The 25706-nt window shown below is 39.3% G+C and overlaps 3 protein-coding genes across 3 annotated transcripts; 2 read left to right on the top strand and 1 right to left on the bottom strand.

Moving 5' to 3' along the window:
• Positions 1 to 1310: 1310 nt before the first annotated feature.
• On the bottom strand, positions 1311 to 13160 carry LOC125008936 (glutathione hydrolase-like YwrD proenzyme). Its single transcript, XM_047586349.1, has 12 exons — positions 12949 to 13160; positions 11675 to 11828; positions 11409 to 11562; positions 10262 to 10468; positions 8319 to 8471; positions 8155 to 8245; positions 6488 to 6659; positions 5646 to 5802; positions 5022 to 5204; positions 4702 to 4786; positions 4173 to 4268; positions 1311 to 2523 (listed from the first exon to the last, which is right to left on the bottom strand). The coding sequence occupies exons 1-12, from the start codon at positions 13046 to 13048 to the stop codon at positions 2378 to 2380; spliced, it is 1698 nt and encodes a 565-aa protein (XP_047442305.1). The 5' UTR covers positions 13049 to 13160; the 3' UTR covers positions 1311 to 2377.
• Positions 13161 to 14632: 1472 nt separating this feature from the next.
• Positions 14633 to 18347, top strand: tm4sf4 (transmembrane 4 L six family member 4). The gene is made up of 5 exons (XM_047586182.1): positions 14633 to 15037; positions 15664 to 15753; positions 16640 to 16785; positions 16941 to 17127; positions 17743 to 18347. Exons 1-5 carry the CDS (start codon positions 14867 to 14869, stop codon positions 17758 to 17760), a joined length of 612 nt encoding a protein of 203 aa, XP_047442138.1. The 5' UTR covers positions 14633 to 14866; the 3' UTR covers positions 17761 to 18347.
• Positions 18348 to 19896: 1549 nt separating this feature from the next.
• Positions 19897 to 25319, top strand: LOC125009333 (transmembrane protein 69-like). Its single transcript, XM_047587218.1, has 3 exons — positions 19897 to 20119; positions 23765 to 23809; positions 24295 to 25319. Exons 2-3 carry the CDS (start codon positions 23765 to 23767, stop codon positions 25051 to 25053), a joined length of 804 nt encoding a protein of 267 aa, XP_047443174.1. The 5' UTR covers positions 19897 to 20119; the 3' UTR covers positions 25054 to 25319.
• Positions 25320 to 25706: the final 387 nt, after the last annotated feature.

Genomic DNA, 25706 nt, shown 5'->3' with positions numbered 1-25706 from the left:
TGACTCAAAACTGTACAGATATGAAAATCTGGGTTTTGAAAGATGAATCTTTATGTATTAAAAGCAATATACAGGCAGATAGTAGATTTGTAGCTTTGCAAATTCCTACATGAAAGTTGAAAAATGAAAATACATGAAAAAAAAAAAAGTGTAAAGAGTTCACCTGAGAACAACATTTTTTAGTAAATGTAAATAAATTCTACTACAACAAGGGCTGATGCTTTGTCTATAATGTTTCTTTCTGGGTCATCATGATACAGCAGCAGATCTATGTAGGGCAATAGGGCACAACATGACTGCCCATAGTACTGTGTCAGAAACCCAACCAGACTGAGTGTGCGCATACATGTGTGCGTTCGAGAGGCCCAACATACTGTGAGCTCTTTAATAATCCATGTGAAATGCAGGACATCCAGATAAACGGCCAAGCAAGCTGGAACCGACCGCTAACGACCTGGACTAACGAGCTGTGTCGATTAGGGCAGATTATGTGCGTTTCGGTGACGCGACACGTGGCTCTTTATTGGAGTGGTACCAGGGCGGCTCTGGGGCTGTAAGGAGATCAACGCTGAGACAAAGTTCAAAATCACGTTTCTACATCAAGAGATTTGTGTTGAGGTGGAAACATGTTTGAGGCTTACGAGCTGTTAAGAAACTGGCTCATATTGTTTCACACAAGTTGATAATGTAAAATATTCGATCTTGTGTGGCGTCCTCTGTGTTTATGTTTGTTGGCGGGTGCCCTGAGGGGAGGCAGGGCGTCTCCTGACAGCACGAAATTTACTGAGAGATAGAGGGCGCACGAATTAGCTCGTGCAAAACATGCTGAGCAAATGACACATCTAAAACGGTGTTAACTGTTAACTTAATTGGATAACCAATGCATATCCAGCTACAATTTATCCATCATCAGCCTCCCACGTGGTAGTGGCCGCCTTCTTAGTACTGTGTAGGTCTCCCTTGTGCCTCCAAAACAGTTGGGACACATCAGAGAATGGACATGGGTCTTCTGAGGGTGTCCTGTGGTGTTTGGAAACAGGATGTTATTAGTGGGGGTCTTTGGGTCCTATGGGTTGAGGGGTTCTCTGTGGATCAGGCTTGTTCCAGTGCATCCTACAGATACTTGGTCAGTTTAGGATCTAGTGAATTTGGAGGCCGTCATTGCCTGGTCTGGTCTAAGTGGGTGGTGCATGTCTAAGTAACATCCAAGTCCAAAAAGTTCCCATCAGAACATTGTATTGTTGCAAGATGGTCAGCGTTATTCACTTCACCCGTTGGTGGTCATAATGTTATGCCTGATCGGTGTGTGTTTTACAGCAATGTAGCAAAACGTGGGATAAATGGATTCTGAATATCCACATGTGTCCTTTCTGAGACAAACAAATCAACACCTCCACTATGCCCTGCTGTCAAAAATGTACAAACACAATGTGTAAAAGAAAACACACACACATTACTTATACAATTACCTGAGAGCTGCAAATAATTCACTAATGTGTGACTTTACTTTTCAGTGGTATTGCATACATTGTATTTATTTAATTTTTTTTTAAAAAAATCAGAGTTACAACATTTCTGAAATTATTTACAATCACAAAAACTTGAGAATTTAAAATAATCAGTTAATCAGTTTCTAAATCAGTGCATGAAATAAATGTGAATAAATTAACCATTAATCCAATAACAACAACAAAGATATGTGTAAATTCAGGAAATTGTCATTGATTCACTTTACATCACTACTGTAAAATTGAATCAGCAGCAGCTAATTACTGACAGTGAAACGGATAATTAAGTCAACCAACACACAGAGTGGAGGAATGATCTTCGGTACGGCAGTAATGCAACACAGAGGTTTATCTTCCAGTTTGTTGCTCCGGCTTTAACAGAAAACAGACAATGAATTGGCATAAAATGGTCCGTAGTACCGGCAGCTCAATTTGTATAATTTTTCTACAAAAACTGAGCACAATTAACATATTTTACTTCATATTGAACTAATGCACTGTTCATGGTCTGCTGTTTGCCCCCAGAGTACAAACCGTAAATACATGTATGTTTTAACTGATACAGGAACATGATCAAACAAGGCACTTCACGATGCAAAGCATCAGGTGCAAAGTAGGTGCTAAAACACACAGGCTTAAATGGGCGGTAAAGCTGCACTTGTTAAATATTAACCGACATTAAAACCATTTGGTCTAATAATTATTCTACAGAGTTCTGCACAATAATGCTGACATTCTAAAAATAATATATATATCACAGTTGATCCTGAGCTTTCATTGACAGAAATGTCTCTTAAAAATAGGTTTCAGATTAATAAACGTGATCATTACTTTCACTGAGAAGTAGAAAAAAAGTTAATCAGGTTTATCTAATATCCCTGAGCGCATCCATCCCCCCGGGGGTCTGATCCCGCCCACAGCACCCTGGACGAGCCATCGGCTTGAGTGACAGTCGGATTCCACCAGTCCCCCACAGTGATGATCTGCCCCCGCCCAAACAGTGACCTCTTGTGGCCTGTGTGTGTGAATGACAACATAAACAGGAAAATAAAGCCAGTGCACACACAAAAGAAAATATCCTGATTACCGCTTAAAGATTGTCAAAACATGAAACCGCGAGTGTCATAATGTGTTCACTGCCTCGAATGATGAATGGGTCAAATGCATAGATTGTATAAATATGGACGTGTCCCCACTTCCTACACTGACCAAACTGACTATTTTCACAGGCGTGTGCCAAGAGGACTTTGGAACCAGAGTCTGTGCAGTACGGTCCGAGATGGAGCCACACTCACTCTCATTTTCATTCAATTAATACTCTACTTCCACCAGTTACAAGGAAATGTTGGATTATACACTGTACTTGTTTTTAATAACTTTTTTTATTATTTATTTTTTACTCTTTAAACTCTCAGAGCTCTACCGAGCAGTTGGCATGGCAACTGGTGGCTGCCGTTATGTCACATCCTGTTTCTATAGAATCAAATAACTAACTAAAACTAAACTTATACAAAGAAATACACTTCATCAACGTTATATTAACACCTAAAATAACAGAAACTATCCCTGGAAAAAAATAAATATATATTTGACGTGTATTTTAGTGTTTTAGTTTGGCCCAAGTCCCGTCCACTAACATGGAGGGGGTGGAGCTTATGACCTATACTGCAGCCAGACACCAGGGGGAGCTCTACTTGCTTTGACTTCACTTTTGAGGAGCAGTCTATATTTATCTATTATATATTTATTGTCTGTGGTCAAATGCAAGAGAAATACAAGAGTATAAATGTCCATTTGAATAAAGAAAGTATTTTAATTCTTCCTTTTCCGATCTGTAGCACTAGTTATCAATCTAGATGGCTTTGCAGAGTTTTGGAGATATCAGCCATAAAGATTTCTACCGCCCCTCAAATATAATGGGAGTGATACTAAGTTTGCAGTGCTCAAAAATGCAAAAAACAGATTTGACTACCTCAACAGACCAATCTCTTTTGAGAAATCATGAAACAGATAATCAAGAAAACACCTTGCTGTTGTGAGCAGTTTCATGTGGGAATTGTTTTATGTCTGTACCTGACTACACCCATCAACCAACCGTATCACTGTATAGAAGGACAACTGGAGAAACAGATTATCATGCGAGAACTTCTACACTATGTGGTATTGCGCACTACATTGTGGTCTGGTATTAGAGAATTAATAAATATGACTAGTTTATAGCTGGCGAGACGTGGATAAAAAGAGTAGTTAAACACAGCTCAACCAGGAGAGGGAAGAGGAACACACACAAACATCCTGTTTCCAATAGGAAGTGAACATTTTTATTGGATGTTGTAAACTGCAGTATAATGCCACTCATTTATTGAATTACTCGTGACTGTTAATACCGCACATTAATATAATACTTTATGTAATATATTAACTTTTCACATGGTTAAAAGTGATGAAAATGTTACCGGAAAAGTCACAGTTTCTGTGACATCATGCACATGAAGTGGCATTGGACTTTTTCTTGTTTTTCCTCAGTTTTCTGTTTGTTTCACAAATGAATGAGAGAATGGTCTATTCCCTGAGGCCATGACATAGTTTGCATGTAAAGAAAAATACTGTAATGAATGCTGCAATGTCCTCAAAATAGCTGAAAGGGAACTCTAACTCAAGTACCTGTGACTGGCCCGTTGACTTTATGGCCTCGTCTTCTGAGTTCCTCCGCGACCTCCGGTTTGATCCCCTCCTCCAAATTAACCAGCCACTGATCAGCTACGAAGACACAGGGCCGAGCAGAATATGTTTTAGCATCCAAAAGTACTTCTGAAAACTGTTGAGACATCTGCTGTGTTTTTTTCTTTGCATCTATAGCCACAAAAATATCTACCTTGGCTTTTAATTATGAATTTCACATTAATACAAAACGTTATTATTTTAACCTTTGCAAATTCTTAAGTGATGCAAATCACAAAATTACAAATGCATTGATCATTTTGTACAATAAATACATATATAAATAATGTCTGTGTAATATATTTACAGTTGTTACTCATCCAAATCTGATTTATTTTATATTATATATACAAGGCACTATAATAAAATGAAAGTCACATTAACTTTATCTCATCAGTATTTGAACAAATCTTAATAATAATGATATTAAATTTATGTGTGTCTGTGTGCTGCTGGGGGATGTCAGGCATACTTTTGTGATCATAATGTGCGTAGACTCTCGGTGCATCCAGAGCTTGTTGAGGATTCATCCCAAACTCCACCATGTTCAGCAACACCTTAAGATGAGAGCAACATCTGTTATAAGCTCATTAAATAAATCAAGGCTGAGAGTTCAAGTTGTTTCAGCTACTTAAGTAAGTACAACAAATTCACAGCAGAAAACTAAACCATAAAATCATGCTGGATCTAGTCAGTCCATAAAGCAAAAATGAAAAAAAAACAATTAAACTATACTCTATTCAAGTTCATTTTCTGCACTTCATGTCCCCCACTCGGTCTGTCACTCCATACCTGGATGTGACCTTGCGGTTGCATAAAAGCCCCCATCACTCCGAGTGCAGCGAGGAGCCGCGTTTTTTGTCCTTTGCTTGGAGACTCAGTGAGGAGTGCAGGTATGATGGTGTGATACGGCCGCTTCCCCCCAGCGACACAGTTGATGTGGTCGCGACGCAGGGAAAAGTTGGCACCACGGTTCTGTGAGAGGGAGAAGACATAAAGGCCATTATTTAACTACAGCGGTATATTATTATCTTGATAACCACATAAACAAAACCAAGCCATTTGCGCCTGCTCTTGTAAGGCTACCATGCAAAACAGGATAACAAAATATGAAAATCTGCATTTTTTGTCTAAGCTTCATATAAGGTAGACTGGTCCAAGTCAAATATTCCCACACCTCTGCTGCTGCGTCACTGGACTTTCCATCCGTGAATACACTAAGCATTTGTTTATAATAACTTATAATAACTAAACAGTTTTATTATTCTTTTATAGCACATAAAGGCAAGCTGAGATAACCCATTACTATATCTATGTGACATTTTAAAAATCATAAATGATCAACAATTTGGAAGATTTACAAACGCCCTTTTGATAAAAAGGAACACAAAGTGCAATAATTGCAAGCCTTTAGACCTGTAGTGAGAATCCACAGTCCTTAGGGACCAGCCCAGTCCCAAACCCCATGTAAGTGCTGTTGACAAAGGAACATGCGTTTCCCTGGGCGTCAATGACACAGAAATAGACGGTGTCGCTTCCCGTCGTCGGACCAGGCTCCACGCGCTCCATGGCCCTGCAGATTCACACAAACTATTAAAAACACAAATAACGAAGAAAGAAGGAGGAGGAAAACTCTTATACCAAATTTCCATTCTTATGCCACAAATATTATCCTCAATACCAAACTATAGGAGTGAGTGTTTTTGTCGGTTTCCACTTAAATTTACAAATATCAAGACTTTTGCAGAGCAATGGACATGATCAATAATTCCCTTCTTCTGCCTGGTTCATTATGAAGAGGCTACAAAACTGACATTAGGCTCTAATTCACAGTAGTTTAGGTTCGATCGAATCTTTACGACTTATAGTAATAGTTATAGCTTTATGAAAAGGAACAAATTGGATGTGCGGTTACATAAAATTCAAGTTAATGCCACAGAATAGGTTTGCATACACGCATGGATACGCGTTAACAAATTACTGTGTTGTTTTATACTTTTATAGTCTGTTTGTCTATTTGTCTTATAACTGATAAAGACCTAAAGTTCAAAGTCTGCAACAGGGACCATTAAATACGCGCCGCTGCCAGAACATACACGCACACACCCTGCGTATGTGAGGGATGGGACATGAAGGGATGAGCGTTAAGGTCGGGGGAAGTAAAGGTCTACGGTTCTATCTAAAGTCAACAGAGGTTGACTGGTACACACTGGTACTAACAGACAAGCACACTCACACTAACACACACACACACACACCTGTCCATGCTGATGTGCTGCGCTCGCTTATGGCTGTAGCTCTTGTCCAGTAGGGTTTCCACAGGGATGGTCACATGGTCTGGGTCGCCAAGGTAATGCTGGGCATCTGTTAATGCCAAACGTACAGCTTCCACCAATACATGGATATAGTCGGCGCTGTTATGGCCTGCAGCTACACAAACACACACATACACAGAGCAAGAGAGAGAGAAATAGAGTAGATTATTGCACATCAGCTTGTGACAACATTTACACTACATAAATATACTGTATATGTGTGAATAGCATGATCAATAAAACGGGGAAATAAACAGATTTTTTCTCCAGATCTGAGCTAAGCTGAGAATCTGATTCTGATTATTTGACAGTGGGATTTATCTTTGAAGTTTAGGTGAAAGATTTATATAAAAAAAAAATGTTCTGCCTTCATTTCTCCACGCTAAATTTGGGCTATTTCTGCAGCACCACTCACTTCGTCACTTCCCACGTTTTGAAAATCATCTCATTCTGAATTTGAACGTCACTACTCTCATCCGATTAATCTTCGGTCACTCCGTCTTTTAAACCAGTCCTCCTCATCTCTATCACATTCAGCTTGTCCGGTGTGTCCAGGCCAAACAGTCCATCTGCTCCCACACCAGCAGCATTTCAAACTGATCTTATCCCAGTTCCCTCACTTAGTCTGGGACTCCGCTCCATGATGTCGCTTTTCGTCCAATACTCGAGTCCAATACTCACAAACTCTTTTTACTTCAGTAGAAATCATTGATGTGTTGAAAAAAAACAACAACATATAAAGGCTCTTTAAGGAAGTCATTTTTAATAACTTTCAGAGAGTTAGTTCTGTATTTAAACGACCAACCAGGGAACAAGTGTACGACAGGAAAACTAAATGGTCTTGAACTTTTTTTAGCTGAATCAGTCTTGTGTTAACAGTAGCTGAAGACAGAATAATAAATTAAAAACTGCCACGTTCATACAAATACTGCCTGATGATAAAAGAGGGTAAAATAGAAATGTGATTTAAAATAAAGAACATAATGTCAAATATCTATGATTGGGCATAGTTAGTGCAACATTTTCCTTATAGTAATGACATGAATGGATTTTTGTCTCCGAGTGTTTTTATTGATCTGTGGACCTCTTTATTTGCTTTGGATTATCTATCAACGGTGAGGTAATGTTATGAGGTAACAATTATCTGCGGATGGAACAACTTTTTCCAGTTGTTTTAGCACCGTCAGAAATCTAGATATCGTCTTGGTCAGAGGTGGATCGCTCATGAGTCATGTCTCATATGATCAATGAGTAATCAGTCAGATGAGAGCTGGTATCCTGAGCCAACATTTCCAGGCTCTCCTAGTTTTCATCGAGCAAAAAAAAACTACTGTGACGGAGCTGAACGAATAATGAAGACTGTGACTGAATGACCATTGTTGCCGGATCATTAATGGGACAAATCCACGTGCAGCAAGACTAAGATGTCAGAGGCAGAAAAGTGGGAATGTCTTTCTGTAATCTGGGTTGTATTACAAGGTGACTACTCTTGCTTTTATTTCTGCTAACTCAAAACGGCTTTAATCGAGTTGTCCAGAACCCTTATTTGCCGTATGACGCTTTCCGGCAAGAAACCTTCACGCAGCTCATTTCACTGACCCTGATGTTACCTCTGAGTTGAGGAAAGTCCTCCAGGATGTTGAGCAGCAGCAGAGCAGCCAGTCCCTGACTGTTAGGAGGAAGCTCCCACAGACGCACACCCTGAACACACAACAAAGTCATTCACTCTGGTGACCCCGGAGTACAGATATAATAAGGATCCCTGGCTGCTGACCTTGTACTCTGTGCTTAGGGGGGTAACGACCTCGCTGTCATGGCTGCCGAGGTCACCCAAGGTCATGACTCCTCCATTCTGACCGATAACGTCAACAATAGCTCGGGCCACCCTGCCCTGGTAGAAAGCTGGTTTGCCACGCTCACCAAGCTCCTGTCGAAAACAACACACGTGGTCACTTTTAAATCAAATCGTTAAGCTCAATCAATCAACCAACCATTTAAGAGGATGTATCTGTCTGGATTCTGCCTGCCCATTCTCCACAGCACAAAGCACAAAAAAAAAAAAACGGTTAAAATACGACGGTTAGTATGATGTAATGCTACAAGAGCGTGGTGTTTCAAAGGGGTGACTACTACTCGAATGCTTTGGAGGGCGTGTGTGAATGTCCCCGAGGAAGTGGCCCACCGTCATCGCCGAGGAATGACCATTATGATGCCGTGAAAACCGCCCATCAATGAAGCTGAAGTCATGGCTATTGTTCCTACTGCGGTAGGAAAATGTGTGTGTGTGTGAGCGTGTGTGTTTTAATAAGTGGCTATCATGGGCGTACTTGGCTGCTTTCCTGCATTATTACATTCCTAATGGCCGACTGTTTGATGTTACCATACAGTGCAGCATCAATCAGCACATACCTCAGTGGTCAAGCTCAGAAAGAAAACCCCACACACGCGGTGAGGTCGTAGGACGTACTTCTATTCAGTTCTCTCTTACAGTAATCGGTGTGGCTTTATAAATATCACAATATCCACACAGAAATACACTAACAATAAAGGCCTGTAGTCATATAAGGAAACACAGGAAACTGAATTCTCTCCAGTTCAAGTTTTTGGGCATGACTCAAAAAGCTTCCATGCTTTTCAAGTCGTTTTATTTATTTTATTTTAAAAAGTCATTACAGACTTTATCAGTAGTTATGTCACTGATATATGAATTACTATTAGTTTCAAAATAAAGGCTTTAGGTACAAAAGAAGGCTCTACCAATTGCATAAGAGCTTGAATTCATCTGGAAGCACTGATGATCATATTTTATGGCAGGTGGATAACTACACCTGTAACATAATCAGCATTTTGTTTGCCTGATGGCCTAGCCTCTGTTTGACATCTGATTCAAGATTAGCCTTCGCTCTATTTATAAATAGTGTCACAAGACCTTATACCATCCTTATTTTCCCCTACTGATCATCTCTTTTTAAATCCGCTTTCCACTCTGTGTTTACTACTTTGCTTAACCCTGCAAAACTATATTCCTGCCACCCTCCATCTTCCTCTTTTTCTTTCCATATTTGACTGGACATATGAACTGAAACGTTCCTTGAACGTTCTGCTGGGTCGTACATGGGACAGCAGCAGCTTTTTGAACCAATCAGAGCTCTGTATACGAGTTGTATTTGAGTAAACGCTGCATGCTATATGCCGTTGGAAAGCTAATTTTCTTCTGATTTGATTGATAAACGCCATTATAGGACTCAACCAATAAGGACGCATTATTTTGAAACAAAAAATTCAGCCGAACCCAACAACTTCTCATTTCTTAACTGTGTGTCAACTTTAATTACTCAGGAACAATACCACTTAGAGTGATTCTGACTTTTGTGAAACTTCAAACTTCTTTTTCTTTTTGGCTTTCAAAAGAGACCATGCATGAACTCCAAAATGTTCATGAACAGCATTTAATTTACTTTGCGTACGTTCTCAATAGGCGTTTTTTGCAAAAAGTGGGAAATGACGAATGGTTAATTGCCCCTTGGCTCATCCTGGGTCTTTCCATCTAGAATACTCTGTCAAGTTTATTATCTGGTTTCTCTGACGTTCTACATTGTTCTATGTCCTTCTTTCTGAATAACAGGATTTCACAAAAAAATGTCCCCACTGCTCCTCACATGGCCCACAAACATGTCTCTGTTGTTTTTTTTTTCCACTTTAGTTTCAAGGATTTACCTTCAGGGTTCGAGCCAGGGCAGTGTTTTTGAATACTTGTCCGCATTTGGGCGCTTCACCGTCAATCAGCAAGTCACCACCTAGTTCCTTCCCCGCATCTCTCAGAGTAGAAACCCAGTTCGCCCAGTGGTGGGCTGTTACCTCAGCAACAGGAAACCCTACCGCTGCAAGTTCCACTGCCCCACTCAGGACCTCCTGCAAAGACAGCTACAGAAACAAGCAGAGGAAACACATGCTCACTGCAGGAAAGGGAGGATTAGTCATTCTTGACTGATATGTAATTTCCTTCCATGGTTTATTTTCAAAGAGAATTTTTTTCCCCTTTTTTAGTAATCTGTGCATGAAAGGTGAAATAATATTTACTTTCATTTTTTACTTTTACATTCTAACAAACTACTACCATAAAAAAATGTAAGCACACTCTGCTGCCATTAAATAGCTGAGGAGTGTGTGGTATATATTACCACCACAGTATCTGGTTGCATTTTATTCTAGCAAATTAGTTTTTTACGGTCAATATTATTCATTTTGTACATTTCTAAATAAAGTTGATTGAGGATGGGATGCATTAGGGGTAGTTTTGAGACTTGAGACTTCGACGTATTTATTTTAAGAGGCTTAGACTAAAGGTCCTGGGAGCACATTTGGCCTGGGAGACCATTTCATTAGGCTTACCGTGTTTGAAATTTATGGAAGTAATCATCAGATATAGTTTGTTTTACGAAATTACATTGAAACTCATCAGATTGTGAACAAAAATCTATTTTTTTTTAACATTCTCCATGTACAAGCAGTCCCACTACTTCACCCAGTCTTCTAAAGAATTTAAGTTTGAGCCTTCTTTTCCGCTTTCCCTGGGACCAGCAAAAACTCTACCTTAGATGGCGAAGTTACTGCAATGTTGACCAAATAAAGGAAATATCCACTTACACAAACGAGTTTTTCAGCCCGCAGTTGCTCATTTGTCCTTGATTCTAAATCAAGAGTCCATCCTCCATGTAGGTATGCGTGTTGGTGGCACGCGTAAGTGTGGTTACTTTTGCAGTGTTTACATGTAAGTGTTTATATCATGTAAATGATTATGCTACGTGTGTTTTTGGCTACTTGACTGTCAACACAGATAGACAATACAAACACGCAGGCAGACCTTGTGACTTCCAAACAGCTGTATGGTATCACACCAGCATGCAGGGGCCCCGGGTACTGTAACATTCAAAGCATCAAAGACTGACGGAGGGGCCTCTGCAGTGAAACCACGTCCTTCCAGGAAGTCCAGGCTCTGGGCTCGGGCTGAACGACCACTGAGGACACAAAAAGAGGAGGGAGACACACACAGAGAGAGAGAGAGAGAGAGAGTCAGCTTCTTGCTCTGTATGAAAGGAGCAAGAACAAAAGCAACAAAAGAATCTCCACCTGCCATTAATCCCTCTGATCTCTCCAGTGTTTCCGTTGTAGAACAGGCAGAAGGCGTCACCACCGAGACCAGTGCTACACGGCTCTGTTACTGCCAGAGCTGCTGCTATGGCAACTGCAGCATCTGCAGCGTTACCCCCACGCTTCAGGACATCTGTACTCGAACACATAACCATGAGTTACTGATGTACATTATTATATTACACTGGCATTTTTGCCCTAAATACATATTACCAAAGCATATTTCAACTGAAACATATTATCTCATGAACATGGAAATAAAAAGCACAATACTAGTAGTTTAGTATTATTTATTTACATTTCTTTAAAGAAAATGTTGCTGTGTTGTTGTTGCTATGATGTTTGCACTGATCTTTCCTTTGGAGTGTACCACAGACGCATTGTCAGGGTGTAATTTTGTGATATCCACGGGCAACTGGACTTGTAGACAGTTGTTAGAATTTCCTTTTTGGCTTTGGATTGCTTCCTGACTCTACAATTTTTAGACATTTCTGTAATGTGTATGTATAACGGTGTTTGAGAGACCTGAGCTTTTGTGTGCTAAGCATTTTGAATGTCTCCATTTCGCTTTATTAGGGATTATTAGGACCTAAGAAGTATAAAAACACCAGCATCATCTTTGAACAGGAAGTCGTTTTGGAAAATGAATGTTCTCATGTGTGGACACCGGGATTATTTCACTCAAATATGTAACAAAATATAAAACTGTTCATTTTCATGTCTGAACATTGCTGTTCAAACACAGAATTGCCTCAGTTGAGTACTTGCTGATTAGTGTTTATAGCTCGTTACTATTGATAAAATTTGCGTGTCATATTAAACTAGAAAAGTTAATAAATAAGTTTGAAATGTAGAATTTGACCTGGTCCACTTTTGTCACGTGATCGGCTGCAGAATGAATCAGCTGAAATGAACGCTAACATGTTTTTACACCAACTAGTATCTAGTTATGAGGATAAAATTTTAAATGAAGCAGAATAAGCTGCCACAAACATAAAAGTTAACGTCCCCACATGAGGACGCAGGGTCTCAGGAGGTTAAATTGTACTTTACCTCTACCTCTTAGCCCTTATTATCGTCCCATATTGGTTCTTAATTTGAGGTATTTATGTTAATGTTATTTTCACAATTTGTTGCATCTTATATTCGGACTTTTTATTTATTTATTATTATTTCTGTCTTACCCCCTCCCTCTTAATCACGCCGTAGTTTTATCTAATCGTTTCACCATGGCAACCCTTACTTCAACTCACCTAGTCCTATGCTGGAGGCTAACGGCTGGCTGGACGCCGCACAGCCGTGTAAACACACCACGGGGGACCGACGAGAACAGAAAGTTAAGTCGGTACCCATCCCGCGTTTGCTACCGTGCGACTACGGCACAAAACTGGGCAAAATCACGGGACAAAATTTAACCGAAACTGGACTTTCAACTTCTCATCGATTACTCTGTTATCCCCTGAGCGGGTCTCATCTGGGGTCTCCTTTAGAAGGCGAGAAAAGCGGATTGCCGAATACATCGATCACACTGATGTAATTTGGTTAAAGTTTACGAGGAAAATAATCACATGCACTTCAAATTATTTTCCTATCAGTAGAAAATAAAACGTAGTAGTTTTAAAAAAATAAATAAAATGGTTAGTCAAGGAAACAGTATCCCATTGACCATTTAGTATTTTGTTTCTATTCTTTCATCTCCTGATAGATAATGTAGATGTTTTTATTTATTGTCACTTTAAAGACTCAAGACTTCTTTTCCAACATTAGTTTATTTGAAACAACAAATCTTTAGCCTAACAGCATAACTGCAACAGTAAGTCATTTATTTATTTATTTATTTATTATTATTATTATTATTATTATTTTGACTGTTACAATATCAATTAAAGAAAAAATGTATTTGCTAAAAATTGTGCGTTTTTTTCTTCTTGTTTTCTGAAACTATTCAGTTTTGCTATTAGGCTAATGAAATACCATTGCAGGCCTTGTTTTCAGTTAACTTACTGATAACTTAGATATCAATAATGCAGACTGTTTTATCTTGACCTCGAGTAATTTAAGAGAGCCATCAAGATGAGGTGATATACTTGTCATGTGACAATAAAAATGTCATAATGTTACTGAATCATGAAGAAATAATCAAATGCGTTAAATAAAATACGACACTCCTCTTTATGAGTCACTAATTAGTCTTTCAAAATTACTTCATAGGGTAGGATCCATTCCTAGAGATAAAGATTGTTGAGTAATAGTTTCCACAGATAAATGTTGGCTGTGGGATATAATAAAACTGATTCATAATAAAGGATTTTATTTATTCTTTCTTTGAATTTTACGATTGGAATTAGTTAAAGGTGGGCATTGCATTATTAGTAATATCCCATGGTTATTAATTACCAGACAGGGCGTGTCATGATAATGAATTTGTCATTCTTCTGGCTAGTCTTTACAGTTTTGTAGTGATAAATGAAAAACTAAGTGATTTCTGATATTAGTCACCCCAGAATAACCTCCCCAGAAATATTACGTACGAGGATGCACCCAGAGCCAAACTGTAAATTACACAGTTTTAACAAATGAAGAAGTCTGTCTTGTTAATCAATGAACCTGTAACTGGTGCAGCCCTCCCGTATCGACCAACTGTCTGTCACTTCATTTTCTGTCTCCATGTACACAAACCACATGGTAGAACATTAACCACTGTGACCACTGTGCGCCTGTGTGCACACACAGGTATGTAATCCTGCATTAATGGCTCTCTGTATGTTTGCACATTGTGTGTGTGTGTGTGCGTGCGCGCGTGACTGTGAGAGATCATGCCATATTATAGCTGGTTGATTTAGAAGTGACGTAATGAGATCAGAGAGAGAGAGAGAGAGAGAGAGACAGGTGGGAGGTGGGAGTGGAAGTGACTATAAAGGTTCAAAAGCATCAATCATCCTCAGACACAGGACAGGTGAAGCCAACCACATCCTTTGGAGATAATACTCACCCCACTGACGGGACTCTCGTTCTTCATCACCCGACTGACTTGAGGTGGACAAAGGCTGGACTTGATTCAACTCTCAACTCCAAATTTTTTTTTCAGATAATAAGTGGAGTTTAAAAACTCACAAGAAACTAACCTCAAGCGTCGTCACTGTCGGAGTCAGGTGAAGCATCAGTGTCAAGATGTGTTCGGGAAGCTTTGCCAAATGTCTGGGTGTCAGTCTGATACCGCTGGCGATAGTTTGCGTGCTCTGCAACATTTTGCTCTTCTTCCCCGGTGGAACAACTGTGGAAAAAGAACAGATCACAGAGCAGGTCTGGTACTTTGGAGGCATTCTGGGATCAGGAGTGCTGGTGAGTGCAGTATAAATTCTGTTTTTTTTTTTTCTTCTTTTTTTTAAATGAAATATTCAAATGAAAATTATTTGCATTGCTTTTTTATAATTCCTATTCATTCACTGAGTTATTTAACATGTGAGTGTCATAAAATGAGCTAACTGTGAGGCTCTCCTAAAAATATGAAGTTCATCTTTACACATAATTCACATAATTCTTTTTTTACATGTATCTATTTGTAGTGAAAAAAATGCTTAGCATTTTTAGATTGACAGCTTAAAATACTGACAGTTCAGTTTGTTCTTATGCAGCTTTTGTTTGTTTAGGCAAAGTTTGCTGAAAATTGTCATTGACGCAATTTTGAATTATTATATTATTTTCATTTATTATTATTTAACATTATATTTAGTTAAAAGCAATGTCTACTTTTATGAGTTACAGCATGATTAAATAATTAAGACAGCCTATTTGCAGAAATATGTCAAAAGGAAGGAAATCCTGGTGAACTCAATTACTATACTTTATATCTTAATGGCCGTGGTGAGACTTCAGCCAGTTTCATTTCCTCCTGCACTAAGTAAAGGAAGAAGCATGATGATAATCTGCTCAGCCGTTCTCATGTGTGTGTGTGTTTTGGGCGGCAGATGATTTTCCCGGCTCTGGTCTTCCTGGGTCTGAAGAACAATGACTGCTGCGGTTGCTGTGGCAACGAAAGCTGTGGGAAGAGATTTGCGGTGAGGCCCCGTCTTACTGTCCCAACTTGTCGACATAATGAAATTATTATTTACAGCAGTGGCTCTCAGAGCTCGGGCGTGGCTCCTGATTAGCGCAACGGGACAGGAAGGAGTGAAACGGGTCCCAAAATAAAACTACACAAACTGACTTTCTATTTGTTTTGGGGGGAAAAGTTCATGTTAAAACATGGAGCATTCATTCTTGGTTCCTACAAGCTTTTTAGCAGATGTTTTTGCTCTGACTCACAGGAAAAAAACGTGCAACTAATATTTAAGGCATGAGACATTAAGGGCATCTGTCCTAATTCATTAGTTTTCTATTAAAAAACAACATGTAAGCACAACTTTTTTTTATCTTACAAAAAATATATCCGTGAAGAGATCAATTTTTGTATTTTGTCATCTTGATTGGTAGTCTTTATTCTGTAGAAAATTCTTTTTGTTGTTTATTATATTTTTTTGAGAGAGGAGGGGGAATTTTTGAAAACTCCAAATGCTAGCTAATAATATCTAATAAATTAAATACATGAATGAGAAAGTTATCAGTTATTAAAAAAGGACAAATGAAGCGTTAAGGCTTAGAGCTGCTCGGTCCTGACTGATTTCCACAACTACATTTCACCTGTTAACGACACAAAAGTCCACCGACCTGGCTGATCGATACTTCAGGAATGTGTAGGTGTGGGGGCGAAGTATCGGCAAACAAAATAGCATCCGTGTTGCTCTGTGTCCGTGACCCTGGGCCGAGTCTGGTCTCTGCAAACCCTGAGAGAATAACTTCATTGTTGTCACTGCTTGAGGCTTTTTTAAAAAAAAAAAAACAGATTGTTGAATGTATTGATTCACAATGTGAGTGACCGTTCTTTCCTCGTGTCTCTCTCTGTAGATGCTGAGTTCTATACTGTTTGCGGCTGTAGGCGTCGTAGGGGCCGGTTACTCGGTTATCGTTTCTGCTGTGGCCATCAACGGAGGACCTCAGTGTGGGATTAAGAACGGCACAGTGATCTCCTGGACATATCCCTTCGAAAATGGGTGAGAAACTTAAAACTTTTACGACCCTAAAATGCATAAAGTTGAGAATAGTCATGAGAGAAATGTGCAACCTTCATTACTGTTCACTCTGACACCAGATTACTTTACTCCTACAGCTTTAAATTTGATGTTTATTTCTCATCTTCCCCTTCTAGAAACTACCTGACCAACAGTTCTATGTGGCCTGTGTGCATTGAGCCGTCTGGCGTCGTGAGCTGGCATCTGTCTCTGTTCTCCGTGCTGCTGGTCATGGGTTTAATCCAGATAGCGCTGTGCGCTGTGCAGGTGATAAACGGCCTGCTGGGATGTCTGTGTGGCGACTGCTGCGGCTGCTGCGGAGGGGTCAGTGTCTAGTCTGATATGAGCCGTCTTCACTTATTTGGAGTTTATTTATGATGTGGACTATGTGCAAGGAGGGAAACCCCCACATTTATGACACTATTCATCGCTGAAGCTAATATGTACTTTTAATTCCTGCACCTGTAAAGCTGAAGAAGTTTCCATTTGGTCGTGAAAAACAGATTTAGCAAATTATATTAATTTCAGTTTTACAATATTTTTGGTACCTTCTATGCCAACATTGAGTGTTTTGATTTCAGTTCTATATTTTTATTCTAATTAAATAAAGAAATAGAAAATTGTGCTAAAGCAATAAATGATAATAAAAAAGTTGACTTGTGTACCTGCAAAATCAGACAAGAAGATTCGTCTAATATTTAACATTAAAATACTGTTTATTGTCAATTTAAGGGCTGATTCTTTGTTAAATAAGACATAAGACGTTGTTTATTTATCCCACATATGGGAAATTTCCTTGTCACAGTGGAAGAATTTACAAAAAACAACAGCAAATATATAGGAAAATAGAAACATAAGGACATGTTACATGTTAGTTGTATTAATGTATAAATGTTGTGACCAGAACACATAAAAATATGAATGTATTGTGTGTTTCAGAGCGATGGATCCGTCTGAAAACGTCCTGTGGATGAAGGCAGCTTCTGTCCCGTATTTATTCTTTTTAAAGGGTGAATTTCTTGCTACAAAGAACATGCTATCGCAAAGTTGCTTTTTTTTTCTTTCTTTCTTTTTTTTTTTTTTAATTATTATTAGAGCTCATTGAATACGGTGTGTGCTTATTTAAAAAACACTGAATATGACAGAGCTCTTTCTGGTTTCTTATTTACTCTCTTTATGACTCCATCTTCTTCTTAAACCTGTCTACATTTACAATTCATATCTACTATAACCTCCAACAACTTTCCAACATTCATGATTTTTTTATGATATATTTTTCAAGTGTGCAGTAGATTAGTAAATAAAGATCATATTTTTTGATAGATGTTTAAACAGCAAATGAGACAAGATAAGGCTATTGATTTGAATATATTTTTTTTTCTTGTGTAGCTCAAGCGACTGTTTTTTCTAAAAAAAAAGAAAAGAAAAAAGTTCTCTTTTCTGTTGCATGACTGCTCCCTACTGGGGTATATAAGTATGAGCCTGATGGAAAAAAGACCTACCTGTAGCTGTAGCCATACCTATAAATAAAATCTCCAATTGTATTCTTGGTGTGTGGTGGTGTTTTTCTACTTTTAAGTTATGACAACAGGAACAACTTTAACTCATCGGAGGAATTTTTGCATTTTCCTTTCACATGCAGTTACAGTACATTTCTTCATTAAGGTAATCTTTCTGTAAGCCATGCTGTTCCATGCTGTTATTAAATAGTATTATTATTTAATGTTTTTACTGACCTCTGCCAGCAACAGAAAAACCACATATATCCATAGACTTGACTTAGCCTTGTATTACACACTCAAAGCCAAGTCTACACTACACTTTATTTTATTAATTCATGATTGGTTTGATTATGTTATTCATTTATTCTATTTACAACAGAATTAAAACGCCCTACAGCTGCTGTTTCTAAATAACAGCCGAGAAGTTGTTTGACTCATTCTTCGAGTGTTTCCCCTTAATGCTCAGCAGTGGTGTGTAAAAAACATTTAACACTGCTCTTTTCTTTGCATGTAACTGAGAAACTGGACCAAGGCCCAGAATCACACTTTCACTCACTTACAATGAGAAGAATCTGCTCTCTTCTCTGTCGCTGGTTTCCACATTTTCTCAAGGTTACTCCTGGAAAACATTAAAGCAGTGTAAAATAGTTATCTCCTCATGCAACAGTTCAAAAGACAACCATAGGTTATTGTACCAGTAATTACAATACCCCCATAACCTCAAAAGTGGCAATATGATCGATTTGTATGGTTTTAGATTTTTTTTTTTTATTATAGTAATGTGTAAAAACACTGTAAAAACGCTTCCTCCATATGAGGTACTCTCAAATATATCATAATCAGCAGTTTATTGATACTCTAATCTGTGGCTATCAGACAGTTTTATACAACTCTGCTCTAAAGTTCAAACGATAGCTGAGTTTTTGGCTATATATTGTGTGGATATATTGTTTCTAAACAGAAATCAGAAATGTTTTTGGGGAAAAATGGTACACTAGGTATAATTTATATTGTATTACTTGACTTGGTGTAAAATACAAAAAACTAAAAATAGCCAAAAAAGCTAAATAAAAGCAAAGCAAAAATAACAAGCGTGCAGCTATTTACACAGTTGCATTTCCCCTGGTGTTTTGTAATCTTCATGCTTAACATGTCTGAACTTTATGAAGCTGGTCTAATAATACAAAAGATAATATTATTAAATAAAAATCTAATTATCTAAATTAATTTTATCCATAGTCTGCCACTTGTTATGTGGTTGTAAATCTTTATATCCACCTCGTTTTTTTTTTTGTTTGTTTGTTTTTTTTTGTTTTTTTATTCAGTCAACTCGATTCACTTGGTGATTTTTGCCCTTTTAATTTTTACAAAATCTATATCAAGTTAAAAGCACAACGTAGAGCCGCATTATTGTTTTTTAAATGTCATACTTATAGCATATACAGAGAAATTAACAAATATTTTTGGGACGATAACTTTAACTGAACGATGCACTCATCAATCAGCCTTGCCAATCGATTACAGAGCATCCTTGGAGATGATTAAAAACAAGAAGAAAAATCGATTCGCCAAACGAATTGTGTGGATTTCTCAGTTTATACCAAGTATTTTTTATTTTATCAATACTTAGTACAATTTCATGCTAGATTGTTTCCATTAAGACTGACTGTAGTGTGGTGGAACCGAAGTTCAGGGCGCTTCTTGTGGAACACGGAGGAAATTAACCGCGTACCAACGTGAAAGCAGCAACTCTCTGCGAGCTGACCCCTGGAGCCCAATTATTGTGACTATGAAATTTTAGACCAGCACCAGAGGTAATTATAGAGTCAGATTTGTAGGATTATAGTTCAATATCGTAACTGTGGGGGTAACCTTAGTTGTAGATTCAGAAACGGTTTTGTTTTGCCTCATGTGTCAAATGTCAGTCTGTAGTTGAGTCCAACATTTATTAATGCACTGTTTTTAACATATTCGTCTTTAATTCATTCATTATGCAGGATGTTTGATGTAAAATAGTTCGTATTTATACTATATATATATATGTTTCGATCTATTAGTTATTATTATATTCTCCTCTTACATTCTATTTATATATTTGCTTTAGAGGTATTTGACTAATTGGGAAATAGTACATTGATTTGCAATGCACCGAGTTACTAGATATACACTGAAAATGACAGGGAAAGAGGAGCAGATTACAAAACGAATGAAAGGAGGATTGTTTTGGATTGCTCCTGGATGTTAACGTGAGTTTTATAATGTTAAAGACTGGAAGACACCTGCACATTTCCGTCGTTTGCCACTGACACGACCGCCTGTTCTCTGACATCGCCTGGCTGAACTCAAAAGGAAGAATCTTGAATGGGAATTTGAATTTTGTGCTGTTGGATCTTAAGAAGTTTTTAAGTAGAGCTTCAAAATGCAGTGAGTGACGTCACGATGGGTATGTCCATAGTGATGTTCGATATCACCGATTTCCTTTCTGATCCGATACTGAGTAAAATTCGGGCTGGTAATCGGCGATACTGATCCGATTCTTGAAAAATGGAATCACTCCGCAAGGTCTTCTGATGACCTTTGCTGGCCTGTCATCCCAAAAAATACCACCCAGTCTGAGATTTTTTTTTTTTTAAACTTGGAATGCAATGAGAAATACAACAGAAGAACAAGTAAGATAATAAGAGCATTAAAATAAATTATTGTTTAAATATTAAGAACTGCTATAAAAAAGAAGACTTGCATGTAAATTATGACAATGTGCTCTCCTCTTCATCATAAATCATAAATGCCTCATATTCATGAGGTGCTCCACAAAGTTTGTTGTGTTGCCACAGCTCAGTAGTTTATTTACTGTACCCTTTATACTAATTAATTATCATTCACTGTAATGACTTAAGACTTAAGACTTAAGTCATTACCTCGAATAACTGAAGTATCAAATCACCATCATCTGCTGAACCTGACTCGGACTCACCTGAAAGAGTGACTGAGCCCAAGAGAAAGGCAAAGCGTGGTCGAGGTGGGCGTACCCCTGCCGCTTCGGTGAGAGAGGAGGAGGAAAGGTGGCATACTAAAGAGGAGAAGGACACGAGGCCATTTGTATTCACGCCAGCCAGGACCCCAGGCCCCACGTTTGACACCACAGCACCATGGTCTCCCCTTTCACTCTTCAGACTCTTTTTTAGCACCTCGACTGTATGCAACATCATCAACAACACAAATGCCAATGCTGCCAAGAGAGTGAAGGCTGGACTGAAGACCAAATGGACGCCTCTGACAGAGAGCGACTTTTCATGACAATCATACTAGTCAGAAGCCTTGTGTCTGTGCCCCATCGATATGACTACTGGAGAAAGGCATGGCCATACGGGTTCTCCTTCCCCAGCAACAGAATGGCACGGGACCGCTTCGAGGCAATCATGTACTTGCTGCACTTCAGCAACCCAACAGAGGATGAAGAAAATGAAAGAAAGAGGAACACCCGCGAATACGACAGACTATTCAAGCTCAAGCCTGTTTACACGGAGATAGTGTCGGCCTGTCAGGCTCATTTTCAGCCGTACTGGAACCTTTGTATTGATGAAAGGATGGTGGCAACGAAGGCCTGCAGAAAGATTAAACAGTATATGAAGGACAAGCCCACAAGGTGGGGTTATAAAGTGTTCGTGCTTGCGGATGCCCAAACGGCATACACGTTCAATTTTTTCGTGTACCAGGGGAAGAGTGAGTCCACCACAGCCAAAGGTCTGGCCTTCTCCTCTGTATGGGACCTGCTGCCATTTCAAACACTCGGTGGAGGCTACACACTCTACGTAGATAACCATTGCACCAGCCCTGCCCTGTTTGAGGAGTTGTACAAGAAAAGAATCGGCTGTTGTGGGACCATCAGAACAAAATGCACCGGCTCTCTAAAGATGGAGGACAGTCCCCTAAACAAGAACGCTGAGAGGGGAGACATGCGGTGGTTCAGAAGGGGCAAATTCTTTTCGTCAAGTGGAAGGACACCCGTGAGGTGAACATGTGCTCCACCGTTCACGAAGCCTTTTCTGGACAGACGGTGAAAAGGCGGGTGAAAGAGGCCAGCGAGTGGACCGTAAAGAAACTGCCTGTGCCCAGTGCCGTACTGGACTACAACTGTTTCATGGGCGGTGTGGATTTGTCCGACGCACCGAGAAAGCGTTACAGCGTCCACCGCACGAGACCACGACCGTACGAGACATTCTTTTTTCATTTTGTCCATGTGGCAGTGATGAACAGCTTCCTCCTCCACAAGGAGCTGTGCAAGCAAAAGAAGGAGAAGCCGTACAGCCAGAAGATCTTCAGAGAGAAGCTGGCAAAAGAAATGCTGGACCTTGGCGTCGGCTCGGCACCGCCGCCACCACAGCCACCACAGCCACCACAGCCACCACCACTCAACTGCATGCCAATCTTCTATGGGTCTGAGGATATCGAGGGTGACGACAAAAGAAAGTACTGCAAGTGGTGTTTCGTTTCTGGGCAAAAAACGCGTGAAGACCCGCACCTACTGCAGGAGGTGCCAGGTCCCTCTGTGCTTCGTCAAGGATAAAAACTGTTTTTGCCGAGTGGCACGATGCCAGACGTTAGTGTGACTGATGCTGTTAACATTATGATCGGTAAAACCAAACCTCTTATCTGCTCCAGGGAGCTGCACTGTAAAAAGTCGTTGTACATATTTGTTGTTTGATTCCATATTTTCTTCATGTATGTTTCTAATTTCTCCTTGTTTGTAATATATCTGCTCCAGTTGGGACCAAACTTCATGTCTGTTGTATCGTCTTTTATTTAAATGGGGAGAGAAATGTAGAGAGATTTGGGTGAATCAGTGAAATATGATAAGTTTTCCAGTCTGGTACATGAGAAAGGTGAAATGGCCCATCTGGTGGTGGAGCTGTGTAAAAACATCTGTATAACGTTTTTATCATCTACTTCTGTACAGTTACTCATCAGACGTTACTTGACTAATTCCTAGATGAGTTGGGCTATGATACATAAGTGGTTTTCACATTTTCTACTTTCCATTTGAGTTTACTCAGCAACACATGTCTTCATTCACTTCTGTATTAATCTCACATGTCTTAGTTTTCTTATTAATAATTATTCTGTAGTTGTGAGGATATACTCCACTTATTTTGGGGAAGTCTCTTCAGACAGGAGGCAGAATAAATAGGCCTTGTGATGAACGGGTGCGTTTTGGTTTTAGAGTTTTTTTTCTTTATCTTATGGCCATTTATATAAGACATTTGACGGATAAGATGGCAAATAATTAGATTTTTTTTTCTATTCAAGATAAATATTTTACATTTTATGCCTTTTTCATACACATGATTTTCTCTTTTTTTTAAAAAAATAATTTAATCTTTTATGGAATATGCCTTTGTGGTGTGTTTGTGTATCTTTTCTATCCCTTAACCTGACCTCTGTTCCTTTCCTCGTCCTAGATGCTCTCTGTTATATTTAGAAGAGGCACTGTTGCAGCACAGAAGGTAAGACACATCACATTTTTATAAATGTATCTTTCACATGTGAAGGCAGTGGTTTGAGTGAAGCATGGCAGCAATATCTGATGCTGTTTAGTTTAATTCTAATAACAATTGAGAGCATTTATTTAACTATATTATTGTCTGTATAATTTCAGTTTTCTAAATGAGAGTTTGGTCACAGTGGGATTTGATCTAGTTTTACCAGATTAACTCTTGTGACTGTTACAGTTCTGAATATCTAGTGCATATTCACATTTTCAAACCAAAAGACTTAAGTTAATTTACTTATACAGAAGTAAACGATGTGTCTGTTATTAAGCGTAGCTAATTAAATCTATTTTTCTCTCTGGCTACGTTATATCCAGGATTTTTGTGTCTTACTGGCACCGTATGAAATTACATTTTTGCAAATATGTTCTGGCCACTGAACCTCTTACAGATGCTGCAGGTCATGGTGTTTCAAATTCTGGTTATCAATGTCTTTTTAGGTTTTGCACTGGGCAGGTCCTCCACAAAGATGCTGGACATCAGCCCTGACCGGAGCTTCAAATGGTGGCCCCGTCTCCACCTGCTGGGCCTCGTCATCCAGGCTCCCTTCTACAGAAAGGAACACAGAACCCGCGATTGTTCCTGGTTTGAGGAGGACCGAGCTCTTCCAAGCTCCTCGTGCTTCATTTATGACGAGGAACCAGTACTTCCACTCTTCTTCTGTGAGGCTGAAGAAGCGAGCGATACCCGAACCTCCTCCTAAAGAGCTTGATCTGCTGCGCTACGACATGAAGCACTTGTGGAAAAGTCCCAAACCGGCCCTCATCTTGGGGTTCACAGGGCTGATCCCCTTCGTCTCGCCCACTCTGTTCATGGCTGCGACTGAGAACTTCTACCCGGAGCTGGCTTATGCCCAAGTAGCCTACGCAGCCTCCATCGTTTCTTTCCTGGGTGGAGCCCGGTGGGGATTTGCGCTTCCTGACAGCAGCCCAGCCAAGCCCGACTGGATAAACCTGGCCAACAGCGTGGTTCCCTCCCTCCTAGCCTGGGTGACGATGCTGTTGACCGACAGTATCACTGTGGCAGCCACCATGGTCGTCATGGCGCTCGGGATCTCGCTGCATTACGATCTGTCGCTCCTTCCCACGTACCCCAGCTGGTTCAAAGCCATGCGCGCCGTCCTGACAGTGGTGGCGTTCTTTTCTCTACTCGGTACACTCATAATGAACGGTTTATTCCCAGAAAAAAAATTATTTTAGATTGATAGTAACCAGTTCAACACATCTACTCATCATAAGTCTTTCAGGGTGAATTTCTTTCTTGATTTGTGAATATCTGACACACAAACTGACTTCTGTCTTCAGTGTTGAGCCATTTTAGTAAAGATTATGTGTCGTCGACATTATTCAAGAATCAAATTGATTTTAATAGCGCGCATGTTGTCCTGCAAGTGTCCTCCACAGTTCAGGAGATTAGTAGAAGGAAGTAGACAGACACATATCTAATAAAAGTGCTTGTAAATGTGTTTCTAGTCCTTTTTTTTTGTACTTTGGTTAATTGATATATTTTTTTTACAACACTGGTCTGTAGTGGTCACCATAAATGGTGTTTTACACTTGGCAAATATATTGTTCATTTTATACAAATTAATAGTATAAAAAAGTGAATTTAATAATCTCAAAGCCAACAAAGTTAGTTTGTTCTCTTCGCAGTTAAAGGAAATTATTATCTTTTGTTCGTGTCCTCCTTACGCAGACAGCTTAAGTCAGGACTACCGACACCACTGGAGGGAAAGGGGGTCATTATATAAGACCTAAATAGGAATAATCCGTTCTTAAAGCCTCAGTGGTTAACTCCTTGCCATCTAAAGGCTCCAGTGAAGTTTAAAACACAAGACTTTACGGAACTTTAA

Source organism: Mugil cephalus, chromosome 6 (genome assembly GCF_022458985.1).
Source record: "Mugil cephalus isolate CIBA_MC_2020 chromosome 6, CIBA_Mcephalus_1.1, whole genome shotgun sequence".
Taxonomy (NCBI): domain Eukaryota; kingdom Metazoa; phylum Chordata; class Actinopteri; order Mugiliformes; family Mugilidae; genus Mugil; species Mugil cephalus.
The sequence above is the reverse complement of the archived record's forward strand: the minus strand, read 5'-3'. Positions and strand labels throughout refer to the sequence as shown.